The sequence below is a fragment of the Lacerta agilis genome, chromosome 6 (assembly GCF_009819535.1).
Source record: "Lacerta agilis isolate rLacAgi1 chromosome 6, rLacAgi1.pri, whole genome shotgun sequence".
Lineage (NCBI taxonomy): Eukaryota > Metazoa > Chordata > Lepidosauria > Squamata > Lacertidae > Lacerta > Lacerta agilis.
The window spans coordinates 90288375-90306369 of NC_046317.1; the positions used below are offsets into that span (position 1 = coordinate 90288375).

General features: G+C 48.1%; 1 protein-coding gene across 1 annotated transcript in view; it reads left to right on the forward strand.

Annotated features, from left to right (window-relative positions):
* The first annotated feature begins 4355 nt into the window (after window positions 1-4355).
* Window positions 4356-17995, forward strand: part of HELZ2 (helicase with zinc finger 2) — a 36337-nt gene continuing 22697 nt past the window's right edge. Inside the window, exons 1-6 of the mRNA XM_033153806.1 lie at window positions 4356-5367; window positions 6362-6545; window positions 8361-8468; window positions 9387-9913; window positions 10796-11428; window positions 12912-13698. Coding sequence (XP_033009697.1) covers window positions 4367-5367; window positions 6362-6545; window positions 8361-8468; window positions 9387-9913; window positions 10796-11428; window positions 12912-13698 — 3240 coding nt within the window. The 5' untranslated portion in view covers window positions 4356-4366. The remainder of the gene's footprint in view (window positions 5368-6361; window positions 6546-8360; window positions 8469-9386; window positions 9914-10795; window positions 11429-12911; window positions 13699-17995) is intronic.

Genomic DNA, 17995 nt, shown 5'->3' on the forward strand with positions numbered 1-17995 from the left:
CACTGGTTTCCTAGAGTGCTTCTGCTAGGGGGCAGCTCTGTAAACTGAGTAGGTAAATAAATATGGGGAAAGCAAAATGTCACTTGGAGAAAGATCTGAAATATTTTCCTTGAATTTTTGAATCTTTGAATATTCTAGATTTTTTAATGTGATGTTTTAATGTGTTGTAAACCACTTTCAGATTCCACCCCCCTTAAAATATAAAGTGGTATAGAAATGAAATGAAAAACAATTATTTAATAAGGCTCCATTTGGCGATTAGCTTTTATGTCCCGAGTTTCTAGCACTGCCTGTGAAGCCACATGAGCACCCACGGGTGCCAGGTTGGCGATCCATGGTTTTGTGGTTCTAGCATTGGGGGGGGGGGCTTTCCTTTGCATTGGGGGTGCCCCAGTGCCAAGCAGACGCGAACGCCCACCTTTGTTTTTAGTTTTTGTCCAGTTCTCAGAGGCCCTCAAAAGAGTGCTTTGCATTTGTCAGAGCGATGCAGGGAGTGACTTGTTTGCCCAGCTGGAGAGCAAATCTCATCTCACATCGGGCACCATATCTCTGCAAACAAATGTTGTTGTGGTCTTGCCCCACCCAGTTTCTGGGTCGAGCTGCCAGTGACTCACAGATCTTGCCTCACAGATCTTGCATTTTAACTTTCGAGGGCTTCTCTTGGGACTCCCTATTTGTTTAATTTTGTTTTGTTTTGTTTGCTGGAGACATTTCCCTTTCGGTTTTGAGGATGACTCGACCCGTAGTCATTGCTTCAGGCTCACATCCGCTGATGCAGCACTGACACTCACCCTGCTTGGTGACCTTGGCTTTGTTCCTTCTTCTCCCCAACCAGCCATCCTTCTCCCCGGGGCTGCGCCAAGGGGAACGCCAGCCACACTCAGGGCTGTGTACGATGTTAGTCCTCTTCTAGTTACTTTGAGTGCAAACAGTGTTAGAAACTCGGGTATACAGTCGTACCTTGTTTTGTGACCAGGATCCGTTCTGGAGCCCCGGCCGCAAGCCGGAACGGACGCAGGGTAAAGTGCTGCACATGCGCACAGAGAGGTTTGCACTTCTGCGCATGTGTGAGTGGCAAACCCGGAAGTAACCCGTTCTGGTACTTCCAGGTTTGCTGCGGACGTTCGCCGGAATGGACGCTAGACAAGGCAGACGTTCGCGGAGGTGCCATTCCCCCCATAAAGTTGGTTGTTGTTGTTGTTGTTGTTGTTGTTGTTGTTGTTGTTGTTGTTGTTGTTGTTGTTTGTTGTTGTTATTTCTATACCACTTTAGATTTTAAAGAGAAAACCTCAAAGCGGTTTGCAACACATTGAAACATCAAATAAAGCAATCCAGAAGAAAACAATTCCAACTTTCAAGGAAAATGTCTCAGATCTTTCTCTAAGTGACATTTTGCTTTCCCTGACATGGCTTGGCATTGTCTGAATTGGGGATCATGGCTTGTTCTTGGCTTACATCCCATGGTTTGCTGGAGGAGAAGTGGAAAGTTTATTTAGCTGTGCTGGCTGAGGCTCATGAGAGCTGTAGTCCAAAACATCTGGAGAGGGCAGAACCATGTGTTTTGCACGCAGAAAGTCCAAATTAAGTCCTTGGTCCCTCTAGCGCAAATATCTCTTACAGTATTCGAAATTAGCCAGGTGCCAGGCTCATTTTGCAGCTAGCTATCAAGCACTTGAGGGACACGGGTGGCGCTGTGAGTTAAACCACAGAGCCTAGGGCTTGCTGATCAGAAGGTCGGTGGTTTGAATCCCCACGACGGGGTGAGCTCCCGTTGCTCGGTCCCAGCTCCTGCCCACCTAGCAGTTCAAAAGCACATCAAGTGCAAGTAGATAAATAGGTACCGCTCCGGCGGGAAGGTAAACGGCGTTTCCGTGTGCTCCTCTGGTTTGCCAGAAACGGCTTTGTCATGCTGGCCACATGACCCAGAAGCTGTACACCGGCTCCCTCGGCCATTAACGTGAGATGAGCTCTAGAGTCGTCTGCGACTGGACCTAATGGTCAGGGGTCCCTTTACATTTACCTATCAAGCACTTGCCACCAAGTGAAGATGCTTGGTGCCAGGATGGTGCCTGACATCTCCACCATCTGGGGATTGTTAGATCTGGACTGTTTTCATACACAAAGACCCCATCATCCTGTTGAATTTCAGGTACCAAAATGCCTTTTCCGTTCAGCCTGAGTAGGAGCAGGCACCATTAAGGAAAAGAGGTCGGAATAGGCCGATATACATGTGGACTATCCCTGGATCAAATGACTGTTCTTCTTTTGAGTTCTCAAAGTTCTTAAGGTTGTTGTTGTTCAGTTGTTCAGTCGTGTCCGACTCTTCGTGACCCCATGGACCAGAGTACGCTAGGCACCCCTATCCTCCACTGCCTCCTGCAGTTTGGCTCTTAAGGCAGCTCACGGTTATCATCTGAACTAGCCAGATGTTTAGCTGATAATCATTCACAGCCACTCCATCCTTTGAAAAATAAGGCTTTTAGAGCCATCGTGCTCCAAAATGGCCACTAGACATTCCGTTTTGGCGACTGTAGCCTTGGTTTAAGGAGCCAATTGGCACCTGGCTTTTATATCTGAGCTTCTAACACTGTTAGCATAATGGAGCAAATCAGCATTGCTGGCGTAGGGTGATGTATAGGGAGGAAGAGAGCTAGGAGAGCTAGGTTCCTGTTTTGCTGCAAGGAGGACGTGGCTCTCATGAGCTGGTGTAACGCAGTTGGCGGAGAAACCAATGCCTGGTGGAGCAGGATTCTGAGAAGCCCGTGGAAGTCAGCCAGGTGTGGGGGCAAGGAAGGTTTAGGAGAGGATTTTCGGTCACAGCAATGATCCCGATATTGTACTTGGCAAGACGAGAGAGAGAGAGAGAGAGAGAGAGAGAGAGAGAGAGAGAGAGAGTAGATACTGCGTCGTTTTGTGTGCTGCCCACTCCTTAAAGGTGCCATTGCATAGTTTCCTCTGGGTGCATTTGTAGTCCACAAACAAGGTTTGTTAAAGCCAATTCTACTCCTCCAATCCACTGCTGGCCATTCTCAGTACTTCCATTAAAACATTTCAAAGAACTGCTACCCTGCTTTGCTATCTAGGGAAATCAAAGTTGCTTGCAAAACAGAAGGGAAACAAATAAGGGCTTAAGGGCCTGACTTCAGGATTAGGCCAAAGAGGCCATCTTGTCTGGCCTTCTGTTCTCACAGTGGCCTGTTTTCCTCCTTTCTCCTCCTCTGGAGGGTAGGATTCGAACCAAGGGCTTCAAGTAGCAACAAAAGAGATTCTGACTAAACATCAGGAAGAACTCTTATGACCGTAAGAGCTGTTTGACAGTAGAATGGACTTCCTTGAGAGGTGGTGGGCTCTCCTTGGAGGCTTTTAAGCAGAGGGTGGATGGCCATCTGTCATGGATGCTTTTGTTGAGATTCCTGCATTGCAGGGGGTTGGACTGGATGACCTCCAGGGGTCCCTTCCAACTCTGCAGTCCTATGATTCTATGAACAACAACAACAACATACTTATACCCCACCCATCTGACTGTTTATTTCCTTGACATCTGACACTACTGAGAAGGCCCTTTGCCTCATTCCCTGTAGCTTCACTTCCCCAGTGAAGGAATTGCCAAAAGGCCCTCGAGCTGGACCTCAGTGTCTGGGCTGAATGATGGGGGGGTGGAGGTGCTCTATTCCTGAGGCTGTTTTGTTGTTGTTGTTGTTCAGTCGTTCAGTCGTGTCCAACTCTTCATTACACCATGGACCAGAGCATGCCAGGCATGCCTATCCTTCACTGCCTCTCGCAGTTTGGCCAAACTCATGTTAGTAGCTTCGAGAACACTGTCCAAGCATCTCATCCTCTGTCGTCCCCTTCTCCTTGTGCCCTCCATCTTTCCCAACACCAGGGTCTTTTCCAGGGAGTCTTCTCTTCTCATGAGGTGGCCAAAGTACTGGAGCCTCTACTTCAGGATCTGTCCTTCTAGTGAGCACTCAGGGCTGATTTCTTTGAGAATGGATAGGTTTGATCTTGTTGCAGTCCATGGGACTCTCAAGAGTCTCCTCCAGCACCATAATTCAAAAGCATCAATTCTTCGGCGATCAGCCTTCTTTATGGTCCAGCTCTCACTTCCGTACATTACTACTGGGGATGTTTAGGGCTGTTACTGAGGCTGTTTAGGGCTTCTTAAAACTGTGGACTTAGTTCTGAATAAAACACTATTTGCTTATTAAAAAGAAGGGTTGACCTGTTGCAAGGCAGATTTCCTTAATTCTCCTCCTCTTGTTAATTCTTAGGAGTTTTGAGAGCTGCAACGGGAGCTACCCTTTGCTGGGCATCCGTAGCTGCCCGGATCGACATCTCACGGAACTGATTAGGACCCTTTCAAAAGATGCCCCTTTTGAACGGGGCGGTTGCGACACCGCTGGACGGTCTCCAGCAGAAACTGGCTCTGCACCTGGCCTGCTCAAAATGTGCCCAGCAGGAGAACGAGAGCACCTACAGGTTGAAGGAGGTGGCGCACCGCTGCATGATGGAGATTCTCCTGGGCAGGCGCAGAGGCAAACGGGGGAAGCTGTGGCGAAAGGTAGACAGGAGGCCGAGCTTCCCGAACCCGACACACTACGACGTCTGCAGGTATTACATCGCCGGCTTGGGTTGCACCAAGCACCGCAACCGCTGCACCTTCGCTTGGAGCTGGGAGGAGGTGATAGTGTGGACGTTCGAGCGCGCCAACAACATGGAAAGGCGTGCCCTGAAGAGGCTGGTGCAGCAGGCACAGGTCGGCAGCTCCGCCAACGGCCTCTCCAAACCTCCGGCTCTCAGCATCTCGGAGGAAATCCGGAGCGAGTTCGGGGGCCGTTTCCAGGAGATCTGCAGGGTCTGCTTTTACCAGATCCCACAGAGGATCTCTGTTAAGGACTCGGTGCCAGCTTGCCAGGGGCACTGGGGCTCCCTTTTAGTCCACGTGATCTCTGACGGCAAGAAGAAGGAGCAGTACACGGAAGTCCGCCCTTGCCCGGGAGGCATTAAGAAGTTCAGCTACTGCAGATATGTCTCCGCCGGCAAGCCTTGCCGGCACACTGTTCACCGGTGCAACTACTCCCACAGCGACGTGGAGCAGGCCATCTGGGAGGCGGAGGCGAACCGTGGCTTGATGCGCAGAGACCTCCTCCACCCGCCGGGGGCGGAGAGCAAGCCGGCCGAGGAGGTCTCGCAGCCCAGCGTGCAGTTCTACTGCAGGGTCTGCCTGGTGACTTGCAACTCCCAGGAGTGCTTTGAGAACCACTGCTCCTCTGTGGAGCACACGCAGCTGATTGCCACGGACCCCGTGACCGAGTGGGCTCACCGTGCCCCTCCCTACGGCCTGACGGCCTTCACCCTTTGCAAAAGGTAAGGGCTGCAGTTATTCTTTCCTGGGCCCGGCCGGGTCTCTCTGGCATCCAGGAGTGCATTTGCACAGTTAAAAGTTACATCACGATCGGATGATTGCAATATGCTCCAAATAGGGCTGCCTTTCCAAAATGTTCAGAGACTGGAGCTGCCTCAGGGAGCTGCAGCCGGATTGTTGGCCGGGGCTGGATATAGGGAGCAGGCGAAACTCTTTTTGCAACTACTCAACTGGCTGTTGGTCTGTTTCCAGGCACTATTCAAAATGCTGGTTAGGACCTATAAAGCCCCAAAAGACTTAGGTCCAAGCTTCCCAGGCCCTGACATGTTAAAGGGGCGGGGGGCATTCTCTCAGTCCCTCCACCATCACAGGCATGTTTGGTGGAGACGGAGGAAGGGCCTTCTCCCAAACTTTGGAACTCCTCCTACCCTGAGAAACCAGATTGCCTCCCTCCTTGTCCTTCCGATGGCAGGTGATGGCTTTCTTGTTCAAAGTGGCTTTGGGGGAGTGACTTTGGGTTTCCCCTGCCACTCTGAGCAGCTCCCAACAGAAAACTAAAAACAGAATAAAACTTCAAACTTCAAAAACTTCCCTAAACAGGGCTGCCTTCAGATGTCTTCTAAAAGTCAGGTAGTTATTTATTTCCTTGACATCTTGTGGGAGGGTGTTCCACAGGGAGGGTGCCACCACTGAGAAGGTCCTCTGCCTGGTTCCCTGTAACCTCGCAGGGAGGGAAATGCCAGAAGGCCCTCGGAGCTGGACCTCAGTGTCTGGGCTGAGCGATGGGTTTAACTCAGATTACCCAGAACACTTTGCAGATCAGTTCCCATTCCACCTTTGCATCACTCAAAAGGTGACCCGGCCACCTATGATTCTTCGGCTCCCCTGGGCGTGGCTATGCAAATTGAAGGGGCGTGGCTGTGCCAAAAGCGCCTGCCTTGGTTCCTTTATCCCATATAAGTCAACGGCTGCCTCTGGGTTGGTGTCTCCCTGCAGAGTTGATGTCTGTGAATACGGGGAGGACTGCATCTACGCCCATTCTGCCCAGGAGCTGGAAGAGTGGATCCAGCGGACAAAGGTCTTTGAGAAGAACAAGCGGACCGCCAAGCAGTATGGCCTCCTTTCTTATCAAGACCGGCTTCTTGCTGAATACCAGGAAAGCCACAACGAAGTCTTAATCGTAAGCGGCTGGGCAAGAAGGGAGGCGCAGGAGGCTGGGGTTGGTGGTGGGTGGGCCGGGTAATTTTTATTTCATTGAGCTATATATATATTTAAGGGATGCAGGTGGCACTGTGGGTTAAATCACAGAGCCTAGGGCTTGCCAATCAGAAGGTCGGCGGTTCGAATCCTTTGTCTTAATACAAAGGAATTTCAGAAATAGACTGGAAAGAGAAGTGGCTGAATTGCAACTAATCACAAAACTTAAAACCATGGAGAGACCTGGTCTGAACAAAGACATTGGATTCTTATCTCATTATACACGACAGCCATCTCACCCCTTGCTTTTTCCTGTAAAACCAATTGCAGTCGTTAACAGGTTTTCCACCCATCAGCCAATCCCCCATTCCCACCACCCTTCTGAGTAATACCCCTCCCTACTCTCTCACTATATATGAGGGTCTGGTGACTTCTGTTTCAGTGTATCTGAAGAAGTGTGCATGCACACGAAAGCTCATACCAAGAACAAACTTAGTTGGTCTCTAAGGTGCTACTGGAAGGAATTTTTTATTTTATTTTGTTCCAACAGATAAAACACATTCAAAATTTCAGAGGGATTTTTTTTTTAAAAAAAATATTTATACTTTACAGGTTTATACTTTTCATTAATTTTACAATCATTTTAACGTTTTAACTTTTCAAAACTTGACTCCCTTCCCCCTCTTTCGGAAGTTCCTTAAATTTATTTTTTAATATCTTTTGAATATCCAAATTCATTTAATTTTCTCATTTATTTATCTACTTTAAATATATACACTTATGAAACTTCAATGTTACTACGATTATTCCTACCAATGTTTTTACCTGTTTTGCAATTTTATCTGTAAATACTTTACAAACCCTTTCCATTCTTTTATAAAAAAAGCTTGTTATCTTGATTTCTTATTTTTCCAGTAAGTTTCGCCATTTCTGCATATTCCATAAGTTTTTGTATCCATTCTTCCTTTGTTGGGACTTCTGCATTTCCCCACTTTGGGGCAAGTAGCATTTTTGTCGCTGGAGTCAATGAAAAACATTCTATACAATTTAGGTAGTTCTGTCCCTATAATTCCTAAAAGGAAAGCTTCTGGGTTGTTGTTGTTGTTGTTTTTTTTTTTTACAAAGGTTATTTTAAACATCCTTTTCAATTCATTATATATCATTTCCCAATAAGCTTTAACCCTACAAGACCACCACATATGATAAAAGGATTTTTTTCATTTTGTTTAGACTATGGCAGACCAACAAAGCTACATACCTGTAATATTTTTTGCCAGTTTACTTGGTGTTAGATACCAACGATATATCATTTTCATATCATTTTCTCTTAGACCATAACATGCTGTAAATTTTATATCCGTATCCCACAATCGCTCCCATGCTTCCCTGTCTGTATTATGACCAATATCTATTGCCCAATGTATTACTGAGGATTTTCCTTGCTCATCCTTTGTCCCCCATTCCAATAATATTTTATACATTTTAGACAGCACTATTACATTACATTTCAACAGTTCTCTCTCCAGTCGAGATATTTGTTCCCCAAACCCTCATATCCTATCTTTCTTAAATTCCTCATTCAAATGATGATATTGTAACCATGTTGTTTATTTCCCTGATAATTCCTTAAATACTTTTAATTCATACTCTTCTCCCTCTTTGTTTTAATAAATTTCTGTAAGTAGTACCAGAGGGATCTTTTTTCTGAACGCTGACGAAAAGGGGGAAGGGTCCCATCTCCCCTGCCCAGGCCATTGGTTACTGGCCGCTTGGCTCATCTGGTTGCCTCTTTCACCAGATTTCTGAAGATGTCGACGGCGTGAAGGTCACTTGTCCGCAACCTCTGCGTGTGCAGTCGGAGGACAAGAAGATGCGCTACCGATGGGTTTTCACTGTTCATTCCAAGGTAAGCTTGAGAAGCCAAAATAAATCCTAGAGATGTTGAAGGAGGGGGTCTCGTATCTTTACTTTAGGAAGACGGGGCTGGATTAAACCGCCCCATTCTGCAGGTGGGAGTCAGTGCCACAGCGGTTCATGTTCTGGTTATCTCCCGCTTGGACTACTGCAATGCGCTCTACGTGGGGCTACCTTTGAAGGTGACCTGGAAACTAATCCAGTATGTGGCAGCTAGACTGGTGACTGGGACTGGTGACCGCCGAGACCACATAACACCGGTCCTGAAAGACTTACATTGGCTCCCAGTATGTTTCCGAGCACAATTCAAAGTGTTGGTGCTGACCTTGAAAGCCCTAAATGGCCTCGGTCCTGTATACCTGAAGGAGTGTCTCCTCTCGCATTGTTCAGCCCAGACACTGAGGTCCAGCTCCGAGGGCCTTCTGGCGGTTCCTTCCCTGCGAGAAGCCAAGTTACAGGGAACCAGGCAGAGGGCCTTCTCAGTGGTGGCACCCGCCCCGTGGAACACCCTCCCACCAGATGTCAAGGAAATAAACAACTATCTGACTTTTAGAAGACATCTGAAGGCAGCCCTGTATTGGGAAGCTTTTAATATTTGATGAATTTTTGTATCTTAATATTTTTGCTGGAAGCCACCCAGAGTGGCTGCGGTATAAATAGAATTATTATGATGATTATGATGATGATTATTATTAAACCCCCCACTCTGTGGTTGGCAGTCAGTGCAAGGATTCCAGCAAGGTGAGATGTTTCTGTTGGGCAAGCAGAGATGCTTTCGCTCACGGAAGGATCCCTTCCATGCTGTGTTTCTGCATTGAAGGGGGTTGGGCTAGATGACCCTCAGGGTTACCATTCCAAGTCGATTATGCGATACGTGACCTGAGATAACATGGCCGCCTTCCAATTTCAGAAGCCGCTGGTGCATGTGGCCCTGCTGAAGCGCGTTCCGGGCGCTGCCTTCTACCTGGTAGGGAGCGGGCTCAAGCGAGGTCTCACCTACGCCTCGGGAGAAAGATTCAAGGCCGTACGGGAGTCTCCGCCGGCGACGGAGGTGGAGGTGTGCCTGGAGTGCCAGACCTTTGGCGTCTACGAGCAGTGGCTGGTGTTCGACTTTGGTGAGCGCCCGGTCCTGCTCCGGAAGCTGCAGGCCCGGGTGGGGCAGAAGGAGGCCCCCTGGCAAGTGGACCTGTCTTCCGCGGGGCAGAGCAGCCGCTTCGTGGACTTCGAGCGTTGGCACAGCGGCAACCGGGTGGTGGTGCCCAGCGTGGAGCGCACCGGGCAGGAGCTGGAGCTGCTGGCCAAGTACAAGGCCCCGTCGCTCTCCCTGGACTTCCAGCGCGGCGCCCAGGGCAAGCCCATCGCCCGCCTGAACTACCGCGAGCAGATGCACAACTTCCTGTTCAGGGAGGAAGAGGCGCAGGAAGCGCTGATCGCCAAGTGAGTGAGGCCAAGGTGGCCTGAGGCATGCGGCTTGCTTTTTAGCCTCAGCTTTCCCTTCTGCATTATGGGGATAATAATACAGGTTGTCTCTAGAAGATAATGTAATCCAGGGGCGTCCAACTCCCTAGAGACTGTGATCTACTCACGGAATAAAAAAGTGGCAGGGTGGGGGCTAGTCAAGGTTGTTGAGCTTTTTTTTGGGTGAGGGAGGTAGAGATTGTCAACCTTTTTTGGGGGGTGCAGGTCAAAATTGCTGAGCTGTTTTTTTAGGGGGGCAAAAATAACAAGTCATCCTGCCAGCGGAGACTCCATCTTTCGCTCTTCAAATAAAGGGGAGAGGGAGGGGCGAGGGCCAAATTCTCCTTTTCACCTGCGGACAAAAATGAGCCTGCGATCGACTTCTGGCGACCTGGGGTCGACCTGTCGATTGCGCCTACCTGTTGGACATCCCTGATGTACTATCGAGTGTTCTATAAACCATGAGTGTTGTCGTTTTTTAAAAGTAAGGTTCTGGCCCAGGGGTCGGCAAGGCTTACCGGGCATGGGCCGGATCAATCCCACAGAGATCCTCCGTGGGCCGAGCCGGTGCAGCGCGATGCCGGAAATCGCTTCTGCACATGCCCAGACGCCGAAAATTGCGCCTGTGTTTTACTGTGTTTGAATTTGTTGGAAGCCACCCAGAGTGGCTGGGGTAATTCAGTCAAATAGGAACCCGTTTGTTTGTTTGTTTGTTTGTTTGTTTGTTTGTTTGTTTGCGTTTTCCATTGATCTTTCAGGATTTTAAATTCATGCACATTTCTCTGCCCATCTTGCCTCCTCCTCTTCTTCCTAATAATCCCTTTCCCTCCTCTTCGATTTCCCCCTTGTTCATATATACAGGCTCAACTTCCAAGTGACCATCTCCATTCAACAGATGATGGAGACCCTTTTCATGGGGATGAAGTGTGCACCCGAAGGAGAGCTATTTGCCCACCTCCCCACCCCTTACTCCCTGACCCCGGACTCCAACGAAGGCTACCTGCTCTACCGCTTGGTCAGAACTGCCTTCCTGGCTCCGGACCCTCCGGTCAACAACCGTGTCTTTGAGGTCTCCCTTGAGACAAAGGCCGAGAAGAGCATCTGGCTTCTCCTGCCCAAGCGCTGCTGCGTCGAGCTGGGTCTCCGAGCAGAGATGTCCCTCAAGGTGGAGGTCCAGTTCCAGATTGACCAGATCCAGTTCCGGCAGTGGCACTGGGCCGTGGACCAACTGCATGATGAGAAGCTCGTCTTCCCCGACGTCGCTGCATGCTCCATCCCACGACCCCTCGGGCAGGTTCTCCCGCAGAGGGCCAACAAGAAGCAGAGCCAAGCCATCTCCTTCATCACCGGGCAGGCGGCTGGGGTCAGGCAAGTGCCTCCTCTCTTGATCTACGGGCCGTTTGGGACCGGGAAGACCTACACATTGGCCATGGCCACCTTTGAGATCATCAAGCAGCCAAAGACCCGTGTCCTGATCTGCACCCACACCAACAGGTAAGTTGGGTCCTTGGAGAGGAGAGGGCTTTGCTTCTGAATGCCAGGGGCTGGAAACCAGATTTAGTGGTCAGGAGTATAACGTATTCCTGGACACCGCAGAGTTAGACGCAGACTTTTCTGGAAGCTTCTGGCTGTTGTCTAATTGACTGGACAGCTCAACACAGGAACTCAGCAACTCACTGGATAACTATATACAATATTTATTGATTGAAGCAACTAGTATCCATAAGTTACTATTTACAGACTTTACAAACTAAAAGAAACAAAACATAAAATCTTTTCCTCTCTGTCTCTCTACACATTAACCACACTAACCACTAACCACAAACTCTCACACAGAGCTCAGTCTTTAGGAACTCATTGACCAATCACAGGTCGTTGCTAAGGGTCTGAGAGAGAGCAGATCTGGGCTTTCTGCCAACTAGCTAATTGCTTGGAGATAGACAGCTGCATTTCTGCACGTAGGCAACTCTGAAATCTCTAACAAGGTTGATGTTAGGCTTCGGGGAATCAGATCCCTCCCATGGTGGCAGCCCAGAATCGGAGGAACGATAAAAGCTCTTACCAAGCAATTCATTCAATAATTCACAGAGAACTATATAAACCAACAGCCAAAAGACCCAATTGTTTCTGTAGTTTCATAAGGGATTTTTTGTGTGTTGTGCACAACTTCTACACTCCCACCAAAACCTCGCACTAATGTTTCACAAACCTGACATCTTAACTTGCTTTTTGCTCACCGTTAAGTAGTTTTTATACACAACTTTCATACAGTGTGGTGTGGCTTTGTAAACATGTTTTCTGTACCTCTTGCATGTAACATTAAAAAAACCTAGGGAAAAAATAAATAATAATTCACAGAGAACAATGAAGGAATTCAGGCTTCCTTAATAATGGCATTGCTCCATGTAATGTCCCAACCCCCCTACATCTCCCCTATTCGATGTCACTCCTGTGTTGGTTAATCTGAGCTTTCTGCCTCTGAGCTCTCTGTTCTTATACCCTCAATGCCCACCTAGTCTTGGGAGGAGGGAATCAGGAATGCTTTCCAAGGACACTTAGTCTGTGAGCTATCTCTCCCCTGGTGGTGCTTCTTCTTGCTGTTCCTCTCCCATATTTCCCAGCTTCCGCAGCCTTCTGCAAACCTCTGTTCTAAATCTATACTGTCCTCCTGTTCTTGGGAAGGTTCAGGAGAAGGGGGCGGTGCGGTCCCCACCATTCCTCCTGAGTTCAGCCCCTGACAGGTGAGTCGCTCTTGTGCTCAGCAAGCTCTTGCTCAGTGGTAGCTGAGCGGCAGAGTGTCCGCCTTGGAAGCAAAAGGTCCCAGGTTCAATCCCTGCTGGCATCTCCGTGGGGAGAGACTCCTGCTCGAAATCCTGCCAGTCCGTGTAGACAATATGGAACTGCACGGACCAATGGTCTGATTTGCTACAAGGTCTATGTTTTTAAATCACTGCAGTAAACCCATCTTTTTTTCCAGTGCCGCTGATATGTACATCCGTGAGTATTTCCACGATTACGTGACATCTGGGCGCCCCGAGGCCATCCCATTAAGGGTCATTAACACCAAGCGTAATATCAATACAACAGACCCCACCACAAAGCTCTACTGCTGCTTCTCCCAGAACCGAGACTCCTTCCGCCTCCCCACGAAGGAAGAGCTGGGTCGGCACAGGATCATCATCACCACCTCACAGTATTCCCGGGAACTTGGGCTGCCCCCTGGCTATTTCAGCCACATCCTGATAGACGAGGCTGCCCAGATGCTGGAGTGCGAGGCCCTGGTCCCTCTCTCCCTGGCCACGTTCGAGACCCGCATCATTCTCGCCGGGGACCATATGCAGACGACCCCCAAGCTGTTCTCCTTGCAGGCGGTGGAGCAGTCGGCTGACCACACGCTCCTGACCCGCCTCTTCCAGTACTACCAGAAGGAGAAGCACGAGGTGGCCTTGAAGAGCAGGATAATCTTCAGCGAGAACTACCGCTCCACGGCGAGCATCATCGACTTCGTCTCCAGGCACTTCTACGTTGGGAAAGGGGACGCCATCCGCGCTATGGGGAACATCCCCCCGCACCCCGAGTTCCACCCACTCATGTTCTGCCACGTTGCCGGTTCCGCCGAGTGGGATGCCGCCATCAGCTCCTGGCGCAACGCCTCGGAGATCGGGCAGGTCGTGGAGAAGGTGGAAGAGATGGCCCAGAGGTGGCCGGATGAATGGGGACAGCAGGACTTGAAGAGGATATGTGTGGTCTCTTATGGGATCCAGGTACGTCATGCGTAATCAGTCGTACCAACAGGTGAAAAAACAGTTTCTATCCGTGGACTGTTACTAGGCTGCTGAACGGAAAATAATATAGTACAGTGGTGCTTCGCAAGACGAAATTAATTTGTTCCGCAAGACTTTTCGTCTTGCGGAAATTTCGTCTTGCGAGGCACGGTTTCCCATAGGAACGCATTAAAATTTAATTAATGCGTTCCTATGGGGGAAATGCGTTCCTATGCGTTCCTGATGTTGGGAAAGATGGAGGGCACAAGGAGAAGGGGACGACAGAGGATGAGATGGTTGCACAGTGTTCTCGAAGCGACAGGCATGAGTTTGGCCAAACTGCGAGAGGCAGTGAAGGATAGGCGTGCCTGGCGTGCTCTGGTCCATGGGGTCACGAAGATTCGGACACGACTGAACGACTGAACAACAACAACATGGGGGGAAAAGTCCGGGTGCCCTGCGGCTCCGGTGCCTGTCGGGAGGGGCGGCGTCGGATTGCGCCCGCCATCTTGTTACCTCGCCAGACGAATTCGTCTTGCGAAAAAGAGCCATAGACGAATTCGTCTCGCGAGTCAACTAAAAACTCGCAAAACCCTTTCGTTTTGCGAGTTTTCCGTTGTGCGAGGCATTCGTCTTGCGGGGTACCACTGTACAACTGACTTTTGTTGTGTGACAAGCACACAGAGTGCAATGAAATTGAGTGTTCGGGGGAGGAAGGGAGGCTCAGTTAATTTTCCTTGTACACGGGTTGTACATTGACAATAAAGGTATTATTATTATTATTATTATTATTATTTATTTATTTGTTTGTTTGCTCAGTGACAGGAGGAGCAACATTTATTATTATTACAATTTTTTATTCAGTTTTACATTTAACATTTACACCAGGCACCCCCAAACTGCGGCCCTCCAGATGTTTTGGCCTACAACTCCCATGATCCCTAGCTAACAGGACGAGTGGTCAGGGATGATGGGAATTGTAGTCCAAAACATCTGAAGGTTGGGGGTGCCTGATTTACACTCATACATAAAACATAATCATAGAAATGTAGGATTCTCTGAACTTCCTTGGACTTCCCTCCATGGATTCCATTGTTAATCTTTTCCCACCTGCGTTGTATAATGTTCTCCATTTTATGGAAACTTTACTGCCTGGTCACCAAGACATTTAAAAAACAAAACAAATGCTTGCTTTATAAGCCAGGAGGTTTGTATGCAGCAAGAGCAAAGCCAGTGATCTCCAAAGCCAAATGTTGCAAGCATGCAAAATAACCACATGCAAAATAAATTGGGAAAATATTGCAGGTCAGAGGAAAGTTCCATCCTACCCAACAGTAGCCAGCAAGATGAGGATAACTATCCCAGACAAATGGCTTTGTGTATCGATATGGAGACTAATTACAAGTGATCCTGTTAAGATCTTTTTATTTGCCCAAGCCTATTCTCAACGGCATTTTTAATTAATGCCCACTGATCATTTTTGGGCGTTGTCCTGTTATTTTAACTGTGATTATGTTCTGTGTTGTATGTTTATTTTTGCTTCCCTGTGCACTGCTCTGACACTTATACTGTGCGAGCAGTTTAGAACTCCTTCGAAGCAATAAATCTACAGTGGCACCTCTGGTTACGTACTTAATTCGTTCCGGAGGTCCGTTCTTAACCTGAAGCACCACTTTAGCTAATGGGGCCTCCCGCTGCCGTTGCGACGCCAGAGCACGATTTCTCTTCTTATCCTGAAGCAAAGTTCTGAACCCGAAGCCTTATTTCTGGGTTAGCGGAGTCTGTAACCTGAAGCGTATGTAATCCGAGGTACCACTGTATAGCAAACATTGCCAGCTCCCCACTCTCTTGACATGATTCACATGCTTCCAACAGCTATATGATAGGCAGAAACGCAGCAGGACCTGTAATGGCAAAAAACATAACCGTATTTTCGCTCCATAAGACGCACTTTCCTCCTAAAAAGTAAGGGGAAATACCTGTGCGTCTTATGGAGCGAATGGTGGTCCCTGGAGCTAAATTGCCCAGGGGCCAAAAGCAGACTGTGCTTTTTATTTTACAAAGAGAAAAGGGGGTGTTGAAAGGACCCCGCTCAGCAGCTGATCAGCAAGAGATCGGGAGAGAGATAAGAGTCCCGGCTCCCTTTCAGTCCCACCCTCCTTTGTTGAATGTGCTGCAGAGGGAGGTTGTTTGTTTCCCCAGGACATGTGACTGGCTGATTAGATTATCTGTCTGGAAACAGCAGAAACTGCTCCCTTTCCTTAAGATTTTTCAGAAATTTGAGTTGAACCCCATAAAAAATGGGGCTTTTCCTCTTTGCTTTTCCCCCTTTGCAAAAAAAAAAAAAAAAGCTGCAAAACTTTTAGCTGATCCTCAAAAGAAACCGAGGGCTTCTCCCTTTGCAAAAAAGCTGCAAAACATTTAGCTGATCCTCAAAAAACCAGGGCTTTTCCCTTTGCAAAAAAGCTGCAAAACTTTTAGCTGATCCTCAAAAAAAAACCAGGGCTTTTAGAGGAGGAAAACCAGAAAAATATTTTTTCCTTTGTTGTTGTTGTTCAGTCGTTCAGTCGTGTCCGACTCTTCGTGACCCCATGGACCAGAGCACGCCAGGCACGCCTATCCTTCACTGCCTCCCGCAGTTTGGCCAAACTCATGTTAGTAGCTTCGAGAATACTGTCCAACCATCTCATCCTTTGTCGTCCCCTTCTCCTTGTGCCCTCCATCTTTCCCAACATCAGGGTCTTTTCCAGGGAGTCTTCTCTTCTCATGAGGTGGCCAAAGTACTGGAGCCTCAACTTCAGGATCTGTCCTTCTAGTGAGCACTCAGGGCCGATTTCCTTGAGAATGGATAGGTTTGATCTTCTTGCAGTCCATGGGACTCTCAAGAGTCTCCTCCAGCACCATAATTCAAAAGCATCAATTCTTCGGCGATCAGCCTTCTTGATGGTCCAGCTCTCACTTCCGTACATTACTACTGGGAAAACCATAGCTTTAACTATACGGACCTTTGTTGGCAAGGTGATGTCTTTGCTTTTTAAGATGCTGTCTAGGTTTGTCATTGCTTTTCTCCCAAGAAGCAGGCGTCTTCTAATTTCGTGACTGCTGTCACCATCTGCAGTGATCATGGAACCCAAGAAAGTGAAATCTCTTACTGCCTCCATTTCTTCCCCTTCTATTTGCCAGGAGGTGATGGGACCAGTGGCCATGATCTTAGTTTTTTTGATGTTGAGCTTCAGACCATATTTTGCGCTCTCCTCTTTTACCCTCATTAAAAGGTTCTTCAATTCCTCCTCACTTTCTGCCATCAAGGTTGTATCATCAGCATATCTGAGGTTGTTGATATTTTTTCCGGCAATCTTAATTCCGGTTTGGGATTCATCCAGCCCAGCCTTTCGCATGATGAATTCTGCATATAAGTTAAATAAGCCGGGAGACAATATACAGCCTTGTCGTACTCCTTTCCCAATTTTGAACCAATCAGTTATTCCATATCCAGTTCTAACTGTAGCTTCTTGTCCCACATACAGATTTCTCAGGAGACGGATGAGGTGATCAGGCACTCCCATTTCTTTAAGAACTTTCCATAGTTTGCTGTGGTCCACACAGTCAAATGCTTTTGCGTAGTCAATGAAGCAGAAGTAGATGTTTTTCTGGAACTCTCTAGCTTTCTCCATAATCCAGCGCATGTTTGCAATTTGGTCTCTGGTTCCTCTGCCCCTTCGAAATCCAGCTTGCACTTCTGGGAGTTCTCGGTCCACGTACTGCTTAAGCCTGCCTTGTAGAATTTTAAGCATAACCTTGCTAGCGTGTGAAATGAGTGCAATTGTGCGGTAGTTAGAGCATTCTTTGGCACTGCCCTTCTTTGGGATTGGGATGTAAACTGATCTTCTCCAATCCTCTGGCCACTGCTGAGTTTTCCAAACTTGTTGGCATATTGAGTGTAGCACCTTAACAGCATCATCTTTTAGGATTTTAAATAGTTCAGCTGGAATATCATCACTTCCACTGGCCTTGTTGTTAGCGAGGCTTTCTAAGGCCCATTTGACTTCACTCTCCAGGATGTCTGGCTCAAGGTCAGCAACCACACTACCTGGGGTGTATGAGACATCTATATCTTTCTGGTATAGTTCCTCTGTGTATTCTTGCCACCTCTTCTTGATGTCTTCTGCTTCTGTTAGGTCCTTTCCACTTTTGTCCTTAATTGTGGTAATCTTTGTACGAAATGTTCCTTTCATATCTCCAATTTTCTTGAACAGATCTCTGGTTTTTCCCATTCTGTTATTTTCCTCTATTTCTT